Source organism: Macrotis lagotis, chromosome X, assembly GCF_037893015.1.
Source record: "Macrotis lagotis isolate mMagLag1 chromosome X, bilby.v1.9.chrom.fasta, whole genome shotgun sequence".
Classification (NCBI taxonomy): Eukaryota; Metazoa; Chordata; class Mammalia; order Peramelemorphia; family Peramelidae; genus Macrotis; species Macrotis lagotis.
This window is the reverse complement of record NC_133666.1, coordinates 411406452-411430864: the sequence shown is the minus strand read 5'-3', so window position 1 is coordinate 411430864 and position 24413 is coordinate 411406452. Positions and strand designations below refer to the sequence as shown.

General features: G+C 35.6%; 2 protein-coding genes across 4 annotated transcripts in view; both read right to left on the bottom strand.

Annotated features, from left to right (window-relative positions):
* Positions 1-7156, bottom strand: part of MYBL1 (MYB proto-oncogene like 1) — a 58666-nt gene extending 51510 nt beyond the window's left edge. For all 3 annotated transcript variants that reach the window (XM_074199466.1, XM_074199465.1, XM_074199464.1), the window contains exon 1: positions 6847-7156. In XM_074199466.1, coding sequence (XP_074055567.1) covers positions 6847-6866 — 20 coding nt within the window. In that variant the 5' untranslated portion in view covers positions 6867-7156. The remainder of the gene's footprint in view (positions 1-6846) is intronic.
* Positions 7157-10685: 3529 nt separating this feature from the next.
* VCPIP1 (valosin containing protein interacting protein 1) overlaps positions 10686-24413 on the bottom strand; it is a 50095-nt gene continuing 36367 nt past the window's right edge. The window contains exon 3 of the mRNA XM_074206644.1: positions 10686-22413. Coding sequence (XP_074062745.1) covers positions 21542-22413 — 872 coding nt within the window. The 3' untranslated portion in view covers positions 10686-21541. The remainder of the gene's footprint in view (positions 22414-24413) is intronic.

Sequence of the window (24413 nt, the reverse complement as noted above, 5' to 3'; positions counted from 1 at the left end):
AAATGTATATAGCCAATCTAGTCTTTGATAAATCCAAGAACACTAAGTATAAGAAAAGAAGAAAAATTCTACATGGCACAACTCCAGCTGGCAGAGCATAAGAGCAACATGGCAGAAAACAGGTTAGATCATCATCATCTTATAATACATGCCATAATGTTTAAAATACATAAAAGAAATGAATATGACAAAGTCACACTACTAAAAAGTTAAAAGAATGAAAGGATTTTTCTCTTGTGATTTTCAAAAAAGGATGAATGTCATTAACATACAGAATATTATAAAAAATAAAATAGATATGAAAAATTTCATGCAAAAAAAAGTATAATTATAAGAAAATATAAAGGTGGGTAATTCATGGCATAAATCATCTCCAATAAAAGTGCGACATATAAAATCTATACTTATAAGCCATTCTCCAAAAGGCAAGTAGTCAAAAAATATGAAGCTATCAAAAGAAAAAAATTAGAAATTATAATATAGAAATTATCAACTAACAACTATATTCAAAAGTTCAGGCAATTGCTAATAATGAAAAATACAAATTAAACACTCATCAAATTCAGTAAGTTTTATCAAGTACTTACTAGTTGTTGCAAGGTACTAGGTACTAAGAACAAAAAGATGAACCAAAAAACAGCCCAGGGAGCTTATATTCTACTACGGCAAGAAAATTTTTAATCCAGGGGTCTATGAACCCCCAAAAGATGTATGGACAGATTTCTAGAGGTACATGAATTTGGATGGGGGAAAAGACTCACATCTTTATTTCAATTTAATAGGTTTCCCTTGCAATCCTTCATGTCATATGTATTTAAAAACATTATTTAGAGAAGGGGGCGCACAGAGTCTTGGGGGGGGGGGGGGCTAAATGGCACCCTGGATAAAGTGCTAGGCCTGGAGTCAGGAAGCACAAGTTCAAAGCTAGCCTCAAACATTAAAATTGTTCGATCCTGAGCAAGTCACTTAACCTGTTTGCCTTGATCCAATGTAAAAAGAAATGGCAAATTACTCCAGTATCTTTGCCAAGAAAACTCCATGGACAGTATGCTTCCATGAGATCAAAAAGAGTTTGACATAAAACTGAACGACAACCACAACAATTCCACGAGAAAAGAAAAATAAGAACCCTAGTACTTACTGAATTCAAATACATTCAAAAACAAATTCAGTACCAGTAAAACTAAGGAGAAAACTAATATTGTTGAGAGAATTGGGGAAAGTTTCATGGAAATAGCACCAAAGTTCAGTTTGGGCTTCAGAGTCAGGAAGTATTTGAAAGGAGGACTGTATTTACTAAAGGAATCAAGTAAGAGTACAATGGGGATATGTAAATTGTCCTGAAACAAAATGTATCAACAAAAACTGTTTTTTAAAAAAGAACCATTTAGAATTCTGTTTGTCTTACAGTGTTAGTTTTCGCATTTTACATACAGAAATTTAATAAGCATACTTCATATGGTTCACCTAAGTCAGTAATAAAAAAAGAGCTCAGTGACACCTAATGAATCTTTTTCACCAGCCCTGACCTTTCTAGAGGTCCAGATCAGATGATACCTCTACCTAGTTTCATCAGTATCAAACTGAAACCACTATTTTCTCCCAAATCCTCTATCTCATCTTATTTATCTGTCTCTGTCAATCACAATCATTCTTCCAGAACTCAAGATAGTGACCATCTTTGCTCCTGTGTCATGACTTTCAAAAGAGAGAAGGGGGTAGAGAAGAAGGGAAGGTATTAAGTCTGAAAATGATAGACCTTGGTCTAGAATCCTGACAACATTCTAGAACTTATTAAAGACTTGGTTTGTAAACATTTTAAAAACAAAATGGTGCTCACCAAGAAATATTATGGCTTCACTAAGAACAAGTCACTCTGGGCTCTTATTTCCTTCCCTCCCAACCTTTCAGCATATTAGGGACAGAGACAAAGAGAGACAGAGAGAGAGAGAGACAGACAGAGATCAAGGTAATGCCAAAGACAAAACTTTCCCTTTTTGCTTCTTGGATTTCAGTACAGCCTTGATAAAGTCTCTCATTCTATTTGTGTGGACAATATAGGAGGCAGCACTGTACAGTGGGAAAACCCAGGACTTGGGAGTCAGAGGATCTGGCTTTGAATCTGTTAGGGCTGTGTGACCTTGAGAAGTCATTTATATCTCTGGATCTCAATTACCTCATCTGGACAATAAATGGATTTAAATCAAAGATCTTATGATAACATGAGATTGAGAGATATGGGTATAGGATGAATGACCAGATCCAAAGGGATACTGAAGAACAACTCTGATAATAATACAAGTAGAGACTATAAATTTTTTTTAAGACCCCATTTAAAAGCATGGCCATGTCAAAGCAAACGTACTCTCATTTTTCTGTCTTTTGAAATACATGGTCTCTTTTCATATACATATTACATTTAGTAGTTAGCCCTCTACCATGGTAATATTTTATTCCTAAACAAATTCAGTAAATTCCCATACGGGGGGAAGATGTTATTACCAAACTAGAACAAATGACTATCCAAAAGTAAGGGAAAGAGGGCAAGAAGAGCACAGCAGAAAAGCGAAAGCATTTTTCTAGAGTTATAAAGGCAGAAATAGAAAGTGAACTTAGTTTGCTAATTTCCAATTCATAATTTAGTTCTCAAAGCTATTATTATTTAGAGGAACTGGAATGGGGGTGGGAGCTGGGGTGGAATAGGGTTACAGGAATGGGGAAGATTGTTATAACTAGCTTTGTAGTTAGTCTGAGAATAGAATCATGAGTAAAAATCAATAGGGTTATTATCAAAGAATGACTATAATGTGTTGAACAAATGCTTATTGATTAAAATAAATATAATTTAATGAGATTTATCATATAATAATTATGCCTCTGCATGTAAAAAACAAAGCAAATAGCTAATATTCAAGCTAATCCTTCAAATTCTATCTTTAAATGGTACAAGTTATCCTTCTGAAAAAAGAGTAGTTAGGTAGTCCAATTTAGAATTAGAGGAATTCTGGTTATTTCCTTTCCTAATTAAAATAAACAACTTGTGATTTAAAAATAGGGATATAACTCTAATTTTCTGGAGATTTATCTTGAATAAAATGCTCCCTATCTAAATCCTGTTTAGTGTACAAGTTGTGATTTCACATTTCATTCCAGTTATGAAGCTATGTTCGTTTACTAAAGTGAAATTAGGCCACCCTGTGGCCAATATGATGTATTGCATACATGAATAGCTTTATCAAATGCTGCCATCCAAGAGCCTAGATAGATAGAGATAGATAGATATAGATATAAAATCATATATTTAAAAGTATTTCTTTTGACTAAATGTTAGCATCAAAGTAGATATTGAAAAAGTTTCTAACTAACTATATAAACCTTACTGCTTGAACAAATAATTCAAGTTTTGGAAATATACTCTGAAAATACAAAGAAAAGAGAACCAGAGAGATGTGTCTGTTAAAGATTTTCTAAAGCAGCATTAGGTGAAGTTGCAAAGATCTATTAAAAGCCTAAATATACAACAGGTGAATGGTGAAATAAATTGGGGTACATTCATATGTTAAATGAAATTAAAAGTCAAGAAATGGGATGAATACAAAAAAATCTGAAAAGATTTTTACAAAATAAAGGTTTGAAGTAGGGAGCAGAATCAAAAGAATAAAGAAGAAATGCAACAATATAAAAGTGAATAAGAATGAATAGGTAAATAGACAAAATTCTGATGAGAATTTAGAAATGAATAAAAACCTCATAATTGATACCTTAAAATTTAAATGGTTACTATGCAACCTAAATTGATCTTCAAAGTTAAACTTCTAATAAAATATCTATTAAAAATAAACCTTACCAATAAGAGATGTGCGGGCACACATAAATAAACAAGTAAAGACAATTCAGAAGTCTTCAAGGATATAAGGGCCCTTAAACATCATTCAATTCAATGCTCTCCCCTTTAATGATGGGGAAAATAAAAAATTCAGCATAAATTGGATGATTTCTCCAAGAATGGGAAAGTCAGAAAGAGGCAAAACAAAGGTCAAAACCTTTCTCCTAGTGCAGAGTTCTTTTTACTTTATACCACAGGTACTATTATATAGGGACTATTAAAAGCCAGTCTAGGAGTCACAAACCGGTCTCATGTTCCTCCTCTGACACCTAATGGCCGTAAGACTGTGAGCAAGTCTTTCAGTGCCCTGATCAACTCTCTTAAGACTAAGTGGCAGAACACTTGCAGAACCTATTAGTAGAGTGTTACCTTACAGAATTTCAATGAATGAAATCGCAGGTCAGACCAAAAACAAACAAAACCACCAACCTAACTGGAAATGCTATACTAAGAACTGCTATTTCTCCTTTCAAATTATTACTCCTTCCCACTGAAGGAACTGCTATTGCCTTATGACCAATAGTGATTTCATTTATGAGAAATCTCAAGTGTGTGACAACCCATGTTACTAGTAGAAAGATTTTCTATCTTTTAAATTTTTGTGTTTTTTTAAATTATACGCAAAATTCAGACTTTAAAATTTTATACATTTATAAAAGTTTATGGTCGGAATGACCTCTTCTGGTATGTTAGATGCATTAGCATTAATTGCAATTCTATTTAATTTATCAATTCATTTTGAAAGAATAATATCATTAAAAGTTAACAGAAAGAAAAATTAACCCAAAAAGTATATTTCCTGATGCTTAGTGAATTTGTTTTCTCAAGTTCATCAAATATTTAGATCCAAAGCTCCTGTTGTATGCCATATCTGAGGTAAGACAAAACCTTCACTTAATTTGGGTTTTTTCCGAAGTTGCACAGAAACAATGTTATACAGGATTCATGGATGTGATCTTATGCAAAATTATTATGCAGTAAATATATTTCAACTGTTAGTTACAGAATGCCTTTGGGAGATATGTTGCATGAAATGATTGTCTAAAAAAAATTCACTTTTAGCATAAAGGAAGGAAATAATCTGCTGTGAGATCCATCATTATAGACACTAAACACTTCCTATGGGTGATGAACAAGGGCATACTTCCCCTTTTTATTTTATACTATATAACTTTAAGCTAAATAAGCTATATTTATATACACAAGAAAAATAATTTTACTCTAAATATCTATGGTCCAAAGCATCTCATTGCAGTAATAGGGGTCTAAAGAAAAACAACATCTTATATATCCAGCCCTACATTTTATTCTCCTTCCTTCTCCCCAGGAGGAACAGGTTACTTAACTATTATAAAAGATTTTTGAGCACTCCTGTTATTTTCCATCAATTTGATCTCAGCAGTCTCCAACTACAATTTCTGTTTTAATAGTTAAAATGAAATTCAAGTCTAAAACAACAACTGATTTTGAAGACAATCTAATCAACATGAGAAAAGAACCAAGTGAAGACAAGATGGCTAACTTGACATTTATACATTGTATATTAGGAAGATAAAAACTTTCCAACTATGAGACAGTTACCGAAGGCTAATAGTGATAATTTTTTTTTGCTTAGATGCTTAAAAACCAGAGAATCAAATCCTTCCCTAACTTTTTATTCACAAATGGAATCTTGAGTAAAAAAGAAAATAATTAAATAAAATTAATGTCAAAAATGATGGATGGGAAAGTCAGATAACAAATTTAAAGTCTGAAAGATAGGCTTACTCATTTTATTCAGTAGATTACCAGTTTTAGAAAGAAATGTATTTTTCTATAGATTCAATCTGCTAGATTTAAAAATTACTTCAGGGTCCCCAAACTCTAAAGATTCTTTTATTGTTAATTCTATCTATGTGTTCAGTGTTTGGGAGATTTTTAAAAGTAGTTTCTGGCTTTTAAATTTGTCCCTATCAATATTCAGTGATAACAGTGATTTTTCCTGTACACCACCATGAATAAAAAAAATATGATGTAGATAGAGGGAATTGTTATGGAGCTGTCAGCTGGAGTAGGTCTGTGGTCCTTTCTAGATTTGATTCTGTGAAGTAAGAGCCTGATAAATTGTATTCTATATCATTTTTATATGTTATAAGTAATGTAACCTGTGATTTTTTTCCCAAAAATCAGTTTTTAATGGGATCAAAAGTAAATACAACTATTAAGTGAGACAACACCATCATCATTAGGGCAAGTATGAGGTAGCGACAGGGCTGAAAAAAATAAGACATTCAGATCTTCAAAAAAAAAAATCTAAGACATGTCACCAATTAGAAAGATGGATGTCTTCTTCATGAGGGGAGGTTTAGGGGCAGCTTCACAACTCTGAAGGACGAGGGCTCTGCTAAGACAAGAGTCCTTCCATTAAAAAGGAAGGCGTGCTTCGTGTACGTGTGGGCCTCGCTGGCCCAAGACGGACTGCTGGCTCAGAAACCTGGCTTTGCGGGCACGGCCCGGGCCCGGGCGGCGGGGGTGCCGGGGCGGGCACGCGAGTCATTTCGGAGACTAAAGCAGGCGGAAGCCTCCTGACACTCTCCCCTTTCCCAATGAGGAAACTGAGGCACGGAGAGGTCAGGGGCTGACCAACTGACTTACTCCAGGTCCTTCAGCCCGCGAAGCCTGTCAGACTGCTCCGGGCTGGTCGGGAGCGGCCGGCCGAAGCCTGCCGGACCCCCGAGTCTTACCCAAGCGCGGGGCCCGCCCCTCAGGGGGTCTTGCGCGTCCTTCAGAGTTAGTTGGGGGCTGGCTCGAGGGCGGCGGCGTCCGTCCCCGGGGCGGCGCCGCCCCTCCGGCCGGCGCGGCTCTGACAGCTGCGGGGCCCGGGCCGGGCCGGGCCGCCTGGGGGCTCCCCGAGCCCCGCCGTGCGCGGACCTCCGCCCCCACCCCCACGGCCCGGCCGCCAAGGGAGGGGAGTCACCCACCTGCGCGACCTCTTCGCCATCCTTCAGGCCCCGCATAGGCGCGGGCTGCGCAGGGGACGCGGGGCTGCCTCCTCCAGCCTCGGGCGGCCGCGGGCTCCTGCGCTCCCACCCCCTTCCCTCCTCAGCGCCCGCCCCGGGCGGGGGGACCTCCCCTCCCGTCTAGCTCCGGCCCGGCCCGGCGAGGGGCGCCCCGGACATGCCGCGGCAGCGCGCTGCCTCCGTGGCCCGGCCTGCCCTGCCCCGGCGCGGCTCTGCGGGCCAGCGGCCCCTGCGGCGGGTTTTGTCCGCACCGCCGAATCTCGCGCCCAGCCTCCCCTCCAGCCGCCGTTTGAATCTGCGCACGCGGCCCCGAGCCTCATTGGCCGGCGAGGCCGCACGCGAGCGGGGCGGGGAGAGGTGGGGCGGGGAGCGCGCGCGCAGGAAGGGGGCGGGGCGGGCCGAAGAAGCTGAACAGAAAAGGCTGGGGGGGCGGGGCCGGAAGGGGGCGCCCGGGGGCCCGAGGGGAAAGGGGAAGCCGGGCCGGCGGGGGCGCGGGCGCGCGGGGCGCGCCGGGAAAGGGAGTTCCGGGCGGGCGGCGGAGTGCGGAAGCGGGCGCCGCGGCGCTCCTGGCGAGGCCCGCCGGCTCGTCGGAGCTCTGCGCTGTGGGGCGGCCAGCCGGCGCGGGCTGCCGGGAGGCTAGGCGCCCCATCCGCCCGGGCCCCTCGGCTGCCCCGCCGCCTGGGCTCGGGAACAGACGGCAGACGTTTTTAGTGGGGGGGTTTGGCTAAGTGGCTTGCCCAAGGCCACCCGGCTGGGTCATTAGCAAGTGCCTGAGGCCGGATTTGAACTCGGGAACTCCCGACTCCAGGGCCGGTGCTCTCTATCCACTGCGCCACCTAGCCGCCTTAGAGAGGGGGAAACTTCTAAAGCAAAACAAACAAAAACGCTTTTAAGCTCTTTAAAAAAAAATGCATTCTCTTTTGTGGGACAGTAGTCGACCAGTAAGGGCATTCTCCTTTTTTAAGAAGCGGCTTAAACCACTGCAGAACAGCCCTCCCCGTGGCGAGGCAGCGCGCTCTACTGAACCACTCAGAAAAACAACATTTGCATTCTATATTTGCAAAGCTGAGTGCAGGTGCACATAGACGTTGAGACAGGGCTTTCTCTCCAGCTGCCCTTTTGTCTATGGGCTTCTCGGAAGCCTTTTCAAATCAGAAATTTTGACCTTCCTATTCTACATCTATTTTAAAACTTACCTTTCGTTTTGTGAGATTGTTCATTTCTCTCATGAAATGATTCTGCTTGTTACAGCCGTGGGTGAGGCATGATCTCTGCTGAAAAAATCCCATTGGGTCTGTCCTAATTTGTAGAGCTCGATTGCTGTGTCACCACCTACCCGAAGCCTTTTTGTTTTGTTTTTGCAGCGCCTTGGGGTTAAGTGACTCGCCCAAAGCCACGAAGCAGGTTAATTATTGTCTGAGGTTGGATTTGAACTCAAGTCCTGACTCCAAGGCTCTTTCCACTTTGCCACTTGGCTGCCCCACGAGGCCTTTTCTCCATACTATTTTGTATGGAAGCTCCTTGAAACAAAGAATTGATTTCATGATTTGCTTGGTTGAGGTTTTGTTGTTTATTTGTTCAAGAGGTGTACTTTAAACAGATGCTTGTATCTATTTGTCAAATAAATAAGCAGGTCACTTAAACTGACAATGAATAATTACCAGTTCTGGTTTTAAATTATTGTAATTTGAACACACCTATCAAGGACTCTCCATAGGATACCTTCTTGAAAATACTTGATGTCTTCTGCATTGTTATAATCTGAACTAAAATCACTTTAAAGCATAGCTTCATCTGAAACTGGTTGTAATTTTCTCAGCTATTCTCCTGACCTTAATAATACAGTTTTGACACCTTCATGAAAGAAGAGAGTACTGTCAAGATGCAGGAAGATTGCAAGACTCAGAGTAAGAAGGAGCCAAATTTGAATTTTGCACCAGATATTTTACTAGCAGTGTGTTCTGGAAAAGTCACTTATGTTAAAGAATTTCCTTTTCTATAAAATGAGGACAGGAATAACACCTACTTCCCAAGGTTACATGAGGATGCAAAAGTTCTTCTATATAAATAGCAATTGTTATTATGAGAAAATCAAAATAAGCCTTACTCTCAACTCTTAGCCTAAATTTCACTGAATCTAGCACTCAAATGGTGGAAGATAGAAATGTTTTTAGCCAGTAGTTCTAGTTTCCTTCCAAGAACTTTTATGTACCGTCTCCTCCATTTTCCTTATCCCACACCACCTAAAGGACAAAAGTGGAAAGGTGTACTGGAAGGGAGAAATTCTGTACATGGTGACCTTATCTTCTTTACTCTTTACACACTGGCATGCTATATTAATATATTAAACAAAATTTAAACAACTTAAAAGTTTTAGTATAAAATAAAACTAGTCAGAAAAAGCCAATATTTCAGGGTGGCTAGGTGGCCCTGGAGTCAGGAGTGCCTGGGTTCAAATCTGGTCTCAGACACTTAATAATTACCTAGCTGTGTGGCCTTGGGCAAGATACTTAACACCACTTGCCTTGCAAAAACCTAAAAAAAAAAAAAAGCCAATTATTAACTGCAAAAAAATTTTCACTAAAAAAAAAATTATGCCTATGTTTGTTCCCAGGAAGGCAATAAGCATTTATGACACCTACTGTGTCCTAGACAGTGTCCTACATGTTTTACAAACCTTAACCTGTTTGATCCTCACAACAACCCAATGTTAGGTAAGTGCTGTAATCTCCATTTCACAGTTAAAGAAAATGAGGCAAACAAGTTAAGTGGACTTGCCTAGGATCACACTCTTGTCTAAGATAGAATTTTAATTTAGGTCTTCCTGAGCCTAGCCCAGTTCTCCATCCACTTTGAGACATAGCTGCCTATATGTCATTTACAGCATATTCCAAAAGCCTTAGTGCAATTAAACCTATTAAAAGTGTATGTCTTACCTTTTCAGAATGCCAGTACCTATTCTGCAATTCTGCATGTAGGCCTATCAAATTTCTTTAAGAAGCATCTTTCAACTTTAATTACAAGTGCTTTTTTCTTCAAAACCCAACCTCATACATATTTCGCCGCTGTGTTCAGATCCGACACAAGATTTTGACATTTAGACCCTAAAATTTCTGATCTCAAGATCGGGTACTGGTTATAACTCAATGTGTAAACATGCTAATATGTATACAAACACAACATTCTCACATTTTTAGAACATAAGCTACTAAAACTTCTTTCTGTGTTTTATAAAAAAAATGTTTAGGATCCTTACTACTCCCCCCCCACTTGAAAAAAACGTGTTGATAAATGATATATGTATTATATAATTTAAATCCTATTCTGATGCCCCATCAGGGCATAGAGCTGCCACTGTATTATCAAAGACTGTTTGAGCAGAGCACAAGCTCTGACCAGTCCTCCCAAGCTGGAAAAATGTCAAGTAAAGGTTCAGCTAGATTTCATGTCTATAGCTCAAGAACTGGTTCAGAGAATGACACCAGTTATAGTGACTTTTCTGGCCACAACAAATCTCAAAAATCTGCCAGGTCTCTGGAGAATGAACACACCAATAAAGTCACCAATCCTTGAAGTATTCAAGTGGTTGTATGTTTTTATACATGTGTACTCTTTAGTCTATTAGGCCCACGTGATATAAATAGTTACTGTACTATCAGCCACGGGGAGGAGGAAGGGAAAAGGGGATACAGACAGAATACTGATTGATAGAAAACAGAAAGTTGACTAGCTCATAATGATCCTGATGCTCATAAAAGCATTATAATGTTTATTTTCATATATATATATATATATATATATATATATATATACACACTTTAATAAATAAGTTGGAAGAAATCAATCACTAGTTGGAGTGAGACCAGCCTAAGATAATCTCAAAAGTACCATCTTCAACAGTACTTCTGTGGTATTGTGAATAGGAGTACCAAGAGAGACTTCTCAGGTCCAATCACATTCACAACTGCAGAATTAGAATTTGTAGTTGTAGAAACAGAATTCCAAAAACATCAAAAATGTTAATCATGGATGTTTAACTTAGTTAAGGGCAGAATGACCCCCAGGATACCTACTGTAGTGGTTCTGTGTTTGGAGCACTATGGTCTTGAGCCCACACAAACTTCCCTGAAAATTTATTTTAATCATATTACTTCAGTCTTTTTACACAATATAAGGTATTATATAAAAAATTCATCTTAATATATTCTGGATTAAATTTCTAATATTCTAGTTGTAACAAAATAAATTCAATATGATCATACTCTGTCCTACAGACACAGTAAAATTGACCATCCAGAAATATAGTTTTCATTATAGAGACAATTTTAATATACACATTTTCTCCTTCTTAACCTGCTTAGATGCATCTGCACTTAAAACTATTCATTTAACCTACTAACCAAGAAAGCCACTGCTATACTAGTTGTCTAGGTTAGATGGAAGTAGGAAATACATCTAGTAATGAAAATTACTGTTTAAAGATGATATGATGCCTTGCATATAGCCAGATCTTAAGAAATATTCAATTAATACTTGTATGGGACTAGAAAACTGAGCAGCAGAGATAAGGCTATGCAGTTTTGTAAAATCAGAACTGCACAATTTTTCTTATCTCCTATCATACTTTCTTTCCAGGTCTAAATTCCATGATTCTGAGCTACCAAAAACCAGTATTAGGAGGCATTAAAAACATTTTAGGGGACTTTATGTAATTTAAGAGGCAGTATGATATATGGAAAGAGGCCTGAACTGGAACTCAGGACTTGAGTCAAGCTCTGAAAAGAACTTGCCTTATGATCTTTTATTCAGATTCACTCAAGTGCCCCATCTCTAGATCACTATAGACACAAGACATTCTACAAAAATATTTGTGATGCCATTGTTCCTCCTCTCCCTGATTTATTTTCACTATAATAAAATCCTTTGACCTCTAATTTCTTCCCTATCCCTTTGACATTCAGTTTCTCTAGAATAAAGACACCAAATACATATCAAGGCATGAAATAGTAACTTTTTTAACTCTACAATACCTTTGGGTTAGGGCACAGATTAGATGGTAATCATATTTCCATCTCCTTTCCTCCACCCCCAGTGTCTAGTATAGTTCCAAATGGAGGGAGGTGAGCAACTAGCACTAACAGCTGTAGAAAGGTGGAATGATTGTGGATTATAAAGGTTCTGTTGGTAGGGGAGGAAATAGGATTGGGTGTAGGGAAGGGGAAAGAAATGACTTGCTATTATCCCTCAATTTTCTGACCTCCTAAACAAAAGTTATATTTCTCTACCAATACTCTCTGCTGTTCCTTTCCATTTTCAGTCTTTAACAACCCCAATGGGCATGTTCAGTGTTGGGGAAAGTTTAATTTGTGAGGAAGAGGGCAAGATGACAAAGAATTCCAGTCTTACTTTACGCTTCGCATACCCTATAGTCTTCAGGACATAATACTTGAAATATGTTTTTCCAAGTTAATGTAAAAAACATTAGGGCAAAATTAGTTAATTTTTGCTATACCTTTATCCCAACTTGTTTCCCTTTCTCCATTACCTATTCTCATATTGATTTACCTTATCTTGATCACTAGTGTATGAGGAATTCCAGATAGTAGGAATCCCTAGAGAAAATATGAAGTTATATTTATAAAGTGAAAGATTAAAGTCACCTTATTCTTAAAGGTAGATATAATTCGTGTTATACATATCGAGTCTGAAGGTCAACCTGCAAACCTACTTTGATCTTGTCCAGTGAACTTAGACAATAATTATCACTCTATCACTCTTTAAAAAAAATATTTTTTTTGTAAATACATCCATGTCTCTCATCCTTCTCAAAACTTTTGAATGAAAAAATTCCTATAAAAACCTGCTTTTCCACATCCTCTAGAATATGCTTTGAACCTACCTTTCTATAGATGTATTTCACACAATCTACCTTCTAGCCAAATTGGATTGTCAGCTGTGATCTCTTGTCCTCTGTGCATTTACCCAAATTACTGACAATACCTGAAACATATTGCCTCCATACTGCCATCTAGTGAAATTATTCAAGGTTCAGCTGAAGAACCACCTCGGAAGAATTTTTCACTGACTCCCATTCAGAGTAGCCTATTCTACCTAGTTTCTTGTAGCATTTAGATCTTTTTGCCTTTATTCTACCTCCTATTAATTATTTTTATATGTTTCTTATCCTTCTCCCCGTTTAATTCCTTGGTTATCTTTTAATCTCCAGCACCTATCCTGGTGCATCTTGTGCATAGCAGACATTTAACAATGCTGAATTAAAATAGAAATTTTTAGTGTTTAATTTTTTTTATATTAAAATGCAAAATAAAGTTTGAGTATATGAGAATTTTACAACTCTTAGTGACCGAAACCAAAGGCCAGTTATCCTTGTGCTAGTCCAACCAAGCCTTCCTCTTTTTATTTAAGGTTTATTAAAAGCAAATTATATATGCTTTTGGTATAAAAAAGAATACAAATATCAAAAGCTGAAGAAGAAAGTGTTTCATCCAATAACACTGTTAAGTACCTATTATCTATAAGGCACTATCCTAGTTGTTAGGGACACAAAGATCAAAATGTTACCTCCTGCCAGGCAAAATGACATATACAAGTACAAAACATGTCAGGGACTGATAAGCACTATGGAGTAACATAAGAAAATTTGTAAAAAGAATATTTGAGAACAAAATATTTTCATTTAACTTCATTAAATTGGTCCATCAGATGTTTTTGCACATTTAGAAAACTATGTGAAACTATTCTTAACACCAAAATCATTCATTCAAGAGATTATTGTTACTTATGAATTAAAATTCTCAGTGTTTCTTCCTAAAAGTTTAGTGAACTGTGAGCAATTAAAAATCTTAGATCACAGTACCTCCTAGATTTTTAAAATAAGTTATTTTTATCTCAACCAAAGTCGTAAGTACAAGTGCATACATTTACTAGCCAAGTAAAATATATTTCAAAGTATGACCAAATTCTATGATGAGTAATTTTATAAAATTGTTAATATTTTCCTTTACTTGCTGCACATCAGTCAACTGAGATTTTCCAGCACTTCTGAACAGTAGTTTTAAATGTTAATGGGTAATATAATATGCAGGAAACAGAATTAAGTTCTACTGGGAAAATTACTGGAAAGAGAATCAATAGTCAGTCATGTTTAGAAAATAGTTTTTAAAATCCCCAAATTCTGGAATATTAATGCAGGTGAACTTAAAACAGTGATTTCAAAGTTATCTATACCTTTCTGAGATGACTTACAACCTCCCCTAGAAGAAATGAAGAGAGAGAAAAAATGAAGTTAGTCATTCTAGGGAGAAGAAAAAATAGGCCAAGGAGAGAAGACTACAACAAGGTTTTTTGTTTTGCAAGGCAATGGGGTTAAGCTAGATAATTATTAAGTGTCTGAGACTGTATTTGAACCCAGGTACTCCTGACTCCAGGGCCGGTGCTTTATCCACTAGGCCACCTAGCCACCCCAAGAAGACTACAAGTTACTGGAAGCCAGAGAAGCTGGACAAGAGCTATAAAAAATAATTTTCCCTAGATATGCAATAAGGATATGCCACCAAATTTACTTATGCAGATTAAATTTAAAGTACATGGAATTGTATAAGTATTTAAGTGATTTTCAAGGACACTCCTAGGGAAGTGTCTTCAGGAACAGGGAGTTGAAAAAGTTTAGAATCTTGAACTACGTTTCCAATTCTGAGTTCACAGCTGTGTCTAATAGTAAATCCATATCCTCAGGCAAGTGCTAATAGAACAATGGTCTGCTGCAGCTTTCTATTTATCTGCAAAACAAGTATAAAGATAAGAGCTGTATAAGACTATCCCTATACAGACACAGGGGCTTATTATGAGCATTGGAACCTATATAAAAACCTCTAAAGAGAATTAACATGCATGATTCATGCATTCACAGGCCTATGAATACACAAGAATTAGCATCAGTTTTCCTTAAATTTTAAGCCTAATTATTTACTGCAAGGTGGGACAATCTGATTAGTATGTATTATTGCTCATTAATGAATTTGGATACCATATATTTCTAAAAGAATCTTATATAAAAGTATGTGAAAAGGGGCGGCTAGGTAGCGCAGTGAATAGAGCACCGGCCTTGGAATCAGGAGTAGCTGGGTTCAAATGTGACCTCAGACATTTAATAATTACCTAGCCGTGTGGCCTTGGGCAAGCCACTTAACCCCATTACCTTGAAAAAAATCTAAAAAAAAATAAAAAAGTATGTGAAAACAGTTGAGAGTGAACTGTTGAGAGTGAATTATACAGAATTTATACCACTTATTTCATCCCTCTCCCACCAAATGTAACATGTTATCATTTATACAAATCAACCATAAAAATTGCCAAGAAGAAATTTTATATCATGTTCCGTGGTATTGTTCCAGTCTATCAACAATGTTACTAAACTTCTTGTTCACTTAACGTTAATGTAACAAGAGTTCACAAGCAAGTCTCATTACTTTTAAAGTCTCATCTTGAAGCATCTCTTTGCTTCCTCTGAAAGCATAACTGACCAATAATATATGAACCTGACATAAATCCTGAGATTTTCACACTTTTACTTGACCTCAGGCCAAAATAATATATATAAAAGATTAATATAGACTAGGCCTTGGACCCAATGGGGGGAAAAAAACCTTAGCACAAAATTTAAGCATCTTCATATTGCTGATCTGTAAATTATATATAACTAACTTGATAAGAAAATAATTCCTTCAAATGCCTCCAGGGTTTTTTTGTTTGCAATGAATGGGGTCCCTGAAGTATACACACACACACACACAAACACACACACACATAATATTTACCTTCTGAGCTGATGATAGGTTTATTGGTCCAACTATACTATCTTGTTGGCCTTTCCCCCCTGAGACAAGTGGCAGTTTTAAAAGTCTGATTAACTGGCACAGGCTGATTTTAAATAGGCCACCAAATGACCATTGATAGAGCAGCTGGCCTAGGTTACAAGGGCCATAAAACAAACAAAGCTAACAGATCCACTTGATGATCTAATCCATGCTTCTGCATTTATCACTGTGTTCTCATTAAGTAAGCTTAACCAAATCATGGGCTTATCTAGTCAGCAGAAAAAGGTAAAGGATTATAGTCATAAAACATTACATAAAGATTTGAAGAAATATCAAATATCAGTTTTATTCTAATAATTATCAACCATAAATGACTAAATTTTAGACTTAATGAAATAAAGAGATTTAAATAAGTTATTTCCCTATGACTGCTACTTTAATAAACATGCTAACTCAATACTATTACACTGTTTAAACAGACAAATTTATAGGGTTAAATTTAGCTGATTAGCTGGGGACACATGTAGCTTAATATTTCATGGCTCTCTATGTATATTTTTTTAATTATGTCAAATCAAATTGTATAAAAATTAACACAAAATCAAAGTTCTTACTTTAAAGCAGGAATTATTAACCTGGGGCCTATTTACTTTTTTTTTTTTTTTAGTACTTTTTTGTTTTTGTTTTTTTTAATTTTTGTAAGGCAATGGGGTTAAAAGACTTGCCCAAGGTCACACAGCTAGGTAATTATTAAATGTCTGAGGAGTCCATGACACAAAAATGGTTAAGAATTGCCTGCTTTATAGCATATTGTCTTATTATTTGTATGGTATTTCAGAGCCAATATTATCAATAATTTATGGCTAACATTTGTCAACTTTTTTTTGCTCCTGATTTAAAAATCAGGTTTTTAAAAATCAAATAAATCTGCATTTAGAGGGAGAAAATATGTTTTAAATACTTGTCTCATTATAATACCTAAGTTATAGAAAAATATAAAACAACCTTTGATGCAGTAACAATTATTTCATATTATTCAAATATTTGTCATCTACAACATATTAAAGCATAATTCCAAGGAAATTTCAGAATTGAAAATGATTACCAAAATTTGTGAGATGTGGAGAAGTTGGGGAAAAAAGCAGCATGTTTTAACTTAAATTTTAATATAGCAACCAAAGAAAACTCCAAATACTGTACAGTGAAGTATAATATGGTACACTATATACTGTTATAATACACTATCATTACATTACAGATTTAAAAAACCCAAATGTAATTAATACAGCAATCACAAATAAAACAAATCAAAAACGTGCTAGATAACAATCAGTGCTGTAGGGATGGTATAACTTCTATGCTAATTTAGTCAACACTTAAAGCACTTGCTGTCTTCTAAATATATACACTATTACTTATTTATACATATTTTAAATAACATTTTCCTCCAAAAAGTGCACTCATTAGTTCTTGGCGATAATCCTCAAAGTCAAATAAACCTGAAAATACTAATAACTTTTTCAGTCTTTTATTGCTCTACCACAGGCATAAAGGCTCAGAAATGGGATTTTCCATTTTAGAAAGGATGCAAGATCTTAAAATGTAAAATAAAATACTATGTAGTTGATACTGACAAAAGAAAAAATAACATCAACTTAAAAGTTCAACTATTTTTCCTTTTCTTTTCCATGACAATAATCATGTTAATATTGTAATATAAAAGCATATAGATTCCATAATTTTAAAAAATTTAAATGTCAAATATACAAGTAATGGCATTTTCTTCAGTAATTCACATTTTGTATGATTCCTGCTGTTTTGGAAGAAAGCTAAAACTCCCACGATTTATTAACCTAACACATGAATCAAAACATTTAGCATTTCTATGTATTATCAAAAGTGGCAAAACTTGCTAAGTTATCTTATCTGGGAAATCTCATGTTGTTAATATTGTACCCTTTTTTATTTTATTTACTAAGCCTACATTTAAACATTATGATTTAAAATCAACATTTCTGGATTTTCTGGTCCTCAAAGTAATAAGTTTCTCACAGAATTAATGATGGGCATAAGGATAGGATAATTTTATAAAACACCTATTAATCTTCTTACAAACAAGGATCTACTGATCTTATTCAGAATATCTATTTTGTTACCCACTCTAAAAGGCCATCTAATATTCAATTGCAAAATGGATAGAATTTGGCCCATAGTACACTGTGATGGGGGAAAAACTAGCCCAAATGTAAATTGAGTCCTGTGAGAATTTTTTAAAATCCCAAATTCTTCTCTGCAGTATTTTAATAATGAGCCAAATCAAAGCACTCTTGACTGGCATTTAAAACAAAATGATATAATAATTTGAAAAGCAAAGATTTTATGATTGCATAAAAAATTCAAGTTAGTATGTCAAGTTCTTGTGTAATTAATAAAACAAAGGGCATATTAATGTCATACCTAAAGATTCATATTCATTTATAGGAAAATGTTAGCTAGCAGTTTATATTAGTAGTTAATCCTATAAAATAATACTGTTATAAACTTTTCCATTTTGTAGCTAACAAATGATACATCCGTCAGTGATCCTCAGTAAGTGTCAATACTGACTGGTATGTGAAATTTTTGCAAATGATATTCCCTGAGGTAAAAAACCCTCTGCACAAAACTACTGTTCACCTCCCATTAAATTGGGAACTTTCATAAAGTCCAAAAAGTCTAAGAACCACAGCTATTTTTCATAGTCATATTTTTGTTAAGCAGTAAGCTTAACTGGAAAAAAAAACCTACCAACCAACTAACCAATCCCAATACTGCTGAAAAGCAAGAAATTATCTTCATTATCTTCCATAGTCAACAACAGCTGCTGAATTTCTTGGCTACACAGTACCTTTCCAAGGAATAATATAAGCATAGTGATAGGAAAAACAATAAATTTTAGGCTTTTAAACTTATTCTTGAATATATCATCCCTTCACAGTTCATAATTCCTAGTTAATAAGATATTTTCCAATATGGTATATTGTGCAGTATTGTTGTTATAAAGGAGTTTAAATTTTCAATATTCTGGTTGTTTTTAGATATACCTGAACCTGGACCAATAACAATAAACATGATAAGTTTATTACAAGAAAGAAAACTGAAGGGAAAAATATGCAGAAATTAATTTAAAATTTTCAAATAGACTAAAGACTAAAATAAAGCTTAGTATGAAAAGTTAATTTAAAGTTTGGTATAACTTCTAAGAGAACATAAAAATGCAATGATCACTGCAAGACTTTCCAGCTTTCAAAGTAAAAGCTTAGTGATCATTTACAGTGATTCCCATACTATCACAAAGGGCAAGACTAGGTAACAATGTTTAATTCTACAGCAACCTATTTGATTATTGTACATGTAAAAGAAAAAGGATGGCTATAATTAATTAGAATGAGACAAAATAATTATAAAGAACCTCTGCTATGAGACTTAGTGAAAATCTGTCATTTTGCTTATTTCTAATGGCAGCACCTATACCATCCGAGACCTCAGCTGAGGTAAAATCATTTCTAGGAATCTGATCACTTCAGAGCCAAGCTTTTTATTCTTTAAACACAAGAGAGCTCAAACTACCAATCTAATGTCCATACATCAATGTAAAGTAAGCAGCCATACTGTAGCAACAGAAATTAATAAAATGTCTGAGGTTATGACCAAATTCCTGCTTTGGCATGTACATTCTGATTCACATTAGATAAACATGAGAATTAATGAGAGGGTAACTTTGTGTTTGTTTTACTTTATACTCAAACAGGATTTGTAAGTTATCAACCCAATACCCAAAGTCACAAATGAAGAAAATATTTTTGTGTTAAAGAAAAGGTGATTCTGTGATTTACCTGGAAGCAAGGAATTACTTTGTTAGACAGTTTCCCTGTGGTAAAAGAAGAGGAAATGTACATTTTAGTGACCAAGAAAGCCAAAATAATTATTGTGATTAGATACTGTATATAGATTTATACATAAGAGTTCTTACAGCCAAATGCAAAATGTTATTTGGTGGTTATATTTCATACTTTATGCAAAAATAGTACACACTATAAAATAATTTGTTATACATCTCCCTCAGGCCTACTCTCTGATTTGCAGAAAGACAAATTCTTCTAAGTAAAATTTAGAAACCAAAAAAAACCTCAAAGTTTCCAAATTTAAAAAAATAACCTTGATAAAATTAACCCAAACATGCCTCACTCAGTTTAATTTTAAAGTATTTAGATTCTCCAAAATTAAGTGACTTCAAATGATGTACTTTCACAAAGAGAACCTTTTCTTTTAACTGAGAAGCATTAATTAAAGTGCCTAAATTACTTATGACAAAAAGATTTTTAAATATCTCATAAGATAACCTGTGGGTATTTTCCAAATTAAAATATAACTTTCATAGACTTGTTTTACACATGCAAATAGAAAAAGCCAGGCCTTCAATGCTCTACAAGAGAGATTATAACATATATTTTACCTTTCAGCCATTCAAATTCAACTTAATTTCAATGAACTGAGGAAGAATGTAAAATAAAATGCACATCACAGAATATGAATCTGCAGGACAAGAGGTAAAATAGTGCAATACCAATGTCAGGATAAACATTCTTTGTCTTATGGAATAAGCACAACAGCTGCTTCTCAAGGAAGCTGGCACTAAAGATTTCATGAATACACTAAGTGAATGCCAAGTTGCTCAGGATATGATGCAGCAAAATTTGCATCACAAATTCAAGTGAAGCCAACAAATAATGATCCTATGGGCACCAAAAAAAAAAAGTAAACATTTCCTGTTTCCAAGAAATTTCAACAAAGACACTTAGCATATACAAGTTAAATACCATTGATCAAAATTTTAGAACAAAGCAACTCATTAATAAAGAATAATTCTCATTTGATAAGTTCTCTGTGACTGACAAACTTTGAAAATTGGAGATCATGTAACTATGTCTACCATTATCTATTGTACTTCCTACCACAGCACTCTCTAACCAACCTTTTTGTGAGATCAAAAAACTAGGTAGCATTTGCCTTGCTTAGGATTCACAGGAAACAATATTAACATGCTACTGCTTACTAACAGAGCACTCCACTGGCTGTGTTGATTCAGACAGTAACATAACGGAATCAAATTCACTTTATCATTCTAGAATAGCTTTTTTAGTTTTAACCTTGCTCAACTGGCAAAAACTGTATATCATTACACTCTATATTCCAAGTTATTTTAATCAAGAATACATAGGTCTATGAATGTGTTTAAATCTAAGGAAATGTCAGGTTCATATAAAGTGTCTAATATACTGTATTATGAATTTTAATATACAGTTCAGTTCTGGTTGTTCTCAGATTTACATAAATGTATTTTTACACTATAATAAATGTCTGGGATAGTTATTTGGAATAACATTAACTTCAACAAATTTAATTTTTGCCCAGTTCTAGCTTTTCCCAATAATCTTAAATATACTTTTAGCAAGAGAACTTTCACATGTTTGAAGAATTAAGACTCTCATAGAATTAAAATTACAAAGAACTTTCAATTACCCACATCTACAGCAGAAACTCATTCTCAGTGCATCTTCTAATAACTAATTTACAGGTAATTCAGAGCCAGCCTGGGCAAGAGAATATTAAAAGCTATTGCCAATCACACACTTGCTATCATGCACTGAATAACAAGATATAATCTTTGAAGTATACATACAAGATTTTTTCTTTTAAATGACTAATCATGTATGTGGTCCAGCCAACAACATTACATATTCACAATAAACATTCTGCCGTTATTAGTCCCTCACTAATCAAGAATGATCCATTGGCTCAGTTGCATTCGTCATGTCAGCATCTTGACTATCCATCTCTTCAGGTTCCTCCACAGAATTTCCTTTTTGTGCTTTCGACCTTGTGGCAAATGTTGTTCCAACTGCACTTGCCACATTTCCACCAGTTGTTTCCGCATTCAAATGCTCAGTACCACCAGTAACAGGAAAAGATTCAGGTAAGCCAGCCTGAAAACTCCCAGATTTTGCAGATGAACTTACAACTTCTACTTTCCTTTGAGAAAAATCAGTTGGTGACTGCTCTGTATTCTGATCCCGCAAGTGCCTGTCCATTGAAGCCTGGATAGATGAAACCATTTCTTGCAACTTTTTTCGCTGGGCTTCAATCAAGTTAGGATCCAGCTGCCTGCTGTCTCTCATTGTTACTACTCCAGGAGCTATTCGAATAAGCTCATTGTTACTAGAAGATGCTGTGAATACAGAGGGATCTGGTTTTGCAGAACTAGCAGCAAAATCTGTCCCTGTACTATGTTTTCTGACACCTGGACCTTCTCTAGCTCTCTGTTCAAGGTGGGGGCTACTGGATGCAGTTCCAAGAGAATGTCCTTTTCCTTGGAAGGCAGTTACATTATGCAGTTGTTCAGATTTCTTTTTCACTACTCCACCACTCCCTAATTTCAAGAGACCATGTGAGGGACTTGATTCTCGACTTCTTGAAGTAGTTTCTGCTCGAACCTGGCTTACAGCCTCTTTCACTAAATCTTCAACATTAGGACCAATGGGGAAGTGCCCTGCAGTATCCACACACAATTCCAATCTATCTTCTGAAGCATTGTAGACAAAGGTTTTACCAGGAAGATGTGGGAAAGTGCAATGCTTGCCATCAGCCATACCTATGAAGATGAAAAAAGTAAGAAATTTAATTTCTTCAATTCTCATTTAAAAAATTATTGAAAAAATATTGTTACCTCTGAAATATAGTGAAGCTTAACTACATTAAATCAATGAGAGATCAGCAGCTTTATGCAGCTTTTATTTCCACACCTAGTAGTTGAGAAACCAAAGAATTAAAAGTAATAAGGACATCCCACCATATAAAAAATTAAAGTATTTGTCATAAGTCTTTATCCATTTGATAGAAAAGGAGAAAACTGTAAAAGAAAAACAATCATTGGGAGTAAATATCAGCTAAAGAACATTTTAAAATGTAGAAAAAAACATCTCAGAATATTGTGTAATTCAAAGGAAATGTGATTCTGTTTTCTAAAATTCAAATTATAAAGTTTTTGCAAACACATCTATAATATTAAATGGACAGTTGCCTAATAAGATCATTTTGAAGAATGAAATTTGGTGTTCTGGACTATTAGAATGATGGATTCTTGACCAGAAACATACCCCCAAAGAGCCAGAAAACAGTGTATTTTCCTAGAGGAAGATAGTCTGATTACAGTAGACTTTTAATTGCAAAGGTAAAAATTATGAAGAATGGCAGGATGTACTCTGTATTGTGTAGCTAAAACAATAGGAAAAAAAAAGAAGCAAAAACAATACTCATAAGTCTGGATGTTAATATGTGGATTTTGTATCACAAAGATTGTGTTGAAGTTCTTAAAATGAGAAAAAAATACTCGAAGTATATCACAAATTTTGGTAAGATGAGTTAGTTATACCTAAATATAGCAATGAAAAGGACATTTATTCCCCCTTCAAAAATAATAGTTTGGAAGAAAATATTTAATTTGTGGAAATCCAAGAATCTCATGGGAGCATGGCATTGGAGAGGGAGGTGAAAAGAAAAGACATTTGCAAGAAGATCAAAAGACATAAAAAAAAAAAGTCTATATATATAGTCTAGGGATTATATGGTGGGGCCCTGCCACAAGATCAGATAAAAGAACTGGATGAAGCAGTTTATCACAGAGTACAAGGAGACAGAATATTCTCAACAGATAACAAAAGGAGCAATGGACACAGCCTAATTAAAATCTGTTTGGCTTTTTTATGTATATTTGTTATAAGAATTTTCCCCCAATTAGGGAAATCAATTTTTGTTAACTGAAAATAATGTTTTAATTAAGTTATTTTAAATTTTTAAAAAATTAATGTCAACAGCCTTCTGCGGGGGGGGGGGAAGGGAGGGTGGGGAAAAACTGTAAAATTCAAAACCTTAGAAAAAATGATAGGTACATATCACTATTGTATATAAATGGAAAACAAATAAAATGTTAAAAGGCAAAAAAAAAAAATGAAAGAAATTATCTGTTGCTACCTTTATCAATTGTGCTGGTATTTAGAAAGAAAAAAATAAAACTCATCAGCAAAAGAAAAAAAATTAATATCTAAGTTCATTAATAGAACAAGACCTGAGACTCTAAAAAGGCACAATGTTTCAAAAGGGATGGAAAACTCCCAATACACTCTGCTTCGGCAATCCTAGCTTACTTAATAGTTTCTTGCATTTCACTTCTCTATGACTGCACTGGCATCCACTCCTAGAATGTTCTCTCCTCTGCCTTATTTAGCATTTACAGTGTCCAATATATAGATAAGCACATAATAGATGTTGTTGATTAAACTAATTAAGCAGTTCTCCAGACATCTAAAGACAAAGAAAAGGAGATATCTAAAGAGAACAAAGTGACTAAACAGAATTTTTGAATTTTATACTCAGAATTTTGAAGGATAATACAGGAGATATGAACTCCAGGATGTCATGGTCCTCTTCCAGAAGAAAGGACAAACATCAACCTTTGTTAGTAGTAGCCAAACCTGCCCTACTGGGGACTCAACTGAAACTGGACAGTTGAGCAACATAATTCACTCCTTTCTTTCCTTCCTTCCTTCTTCTTTGCCTTTCCTGGAATGTAAATTTTGATCACTGAAATTTCCC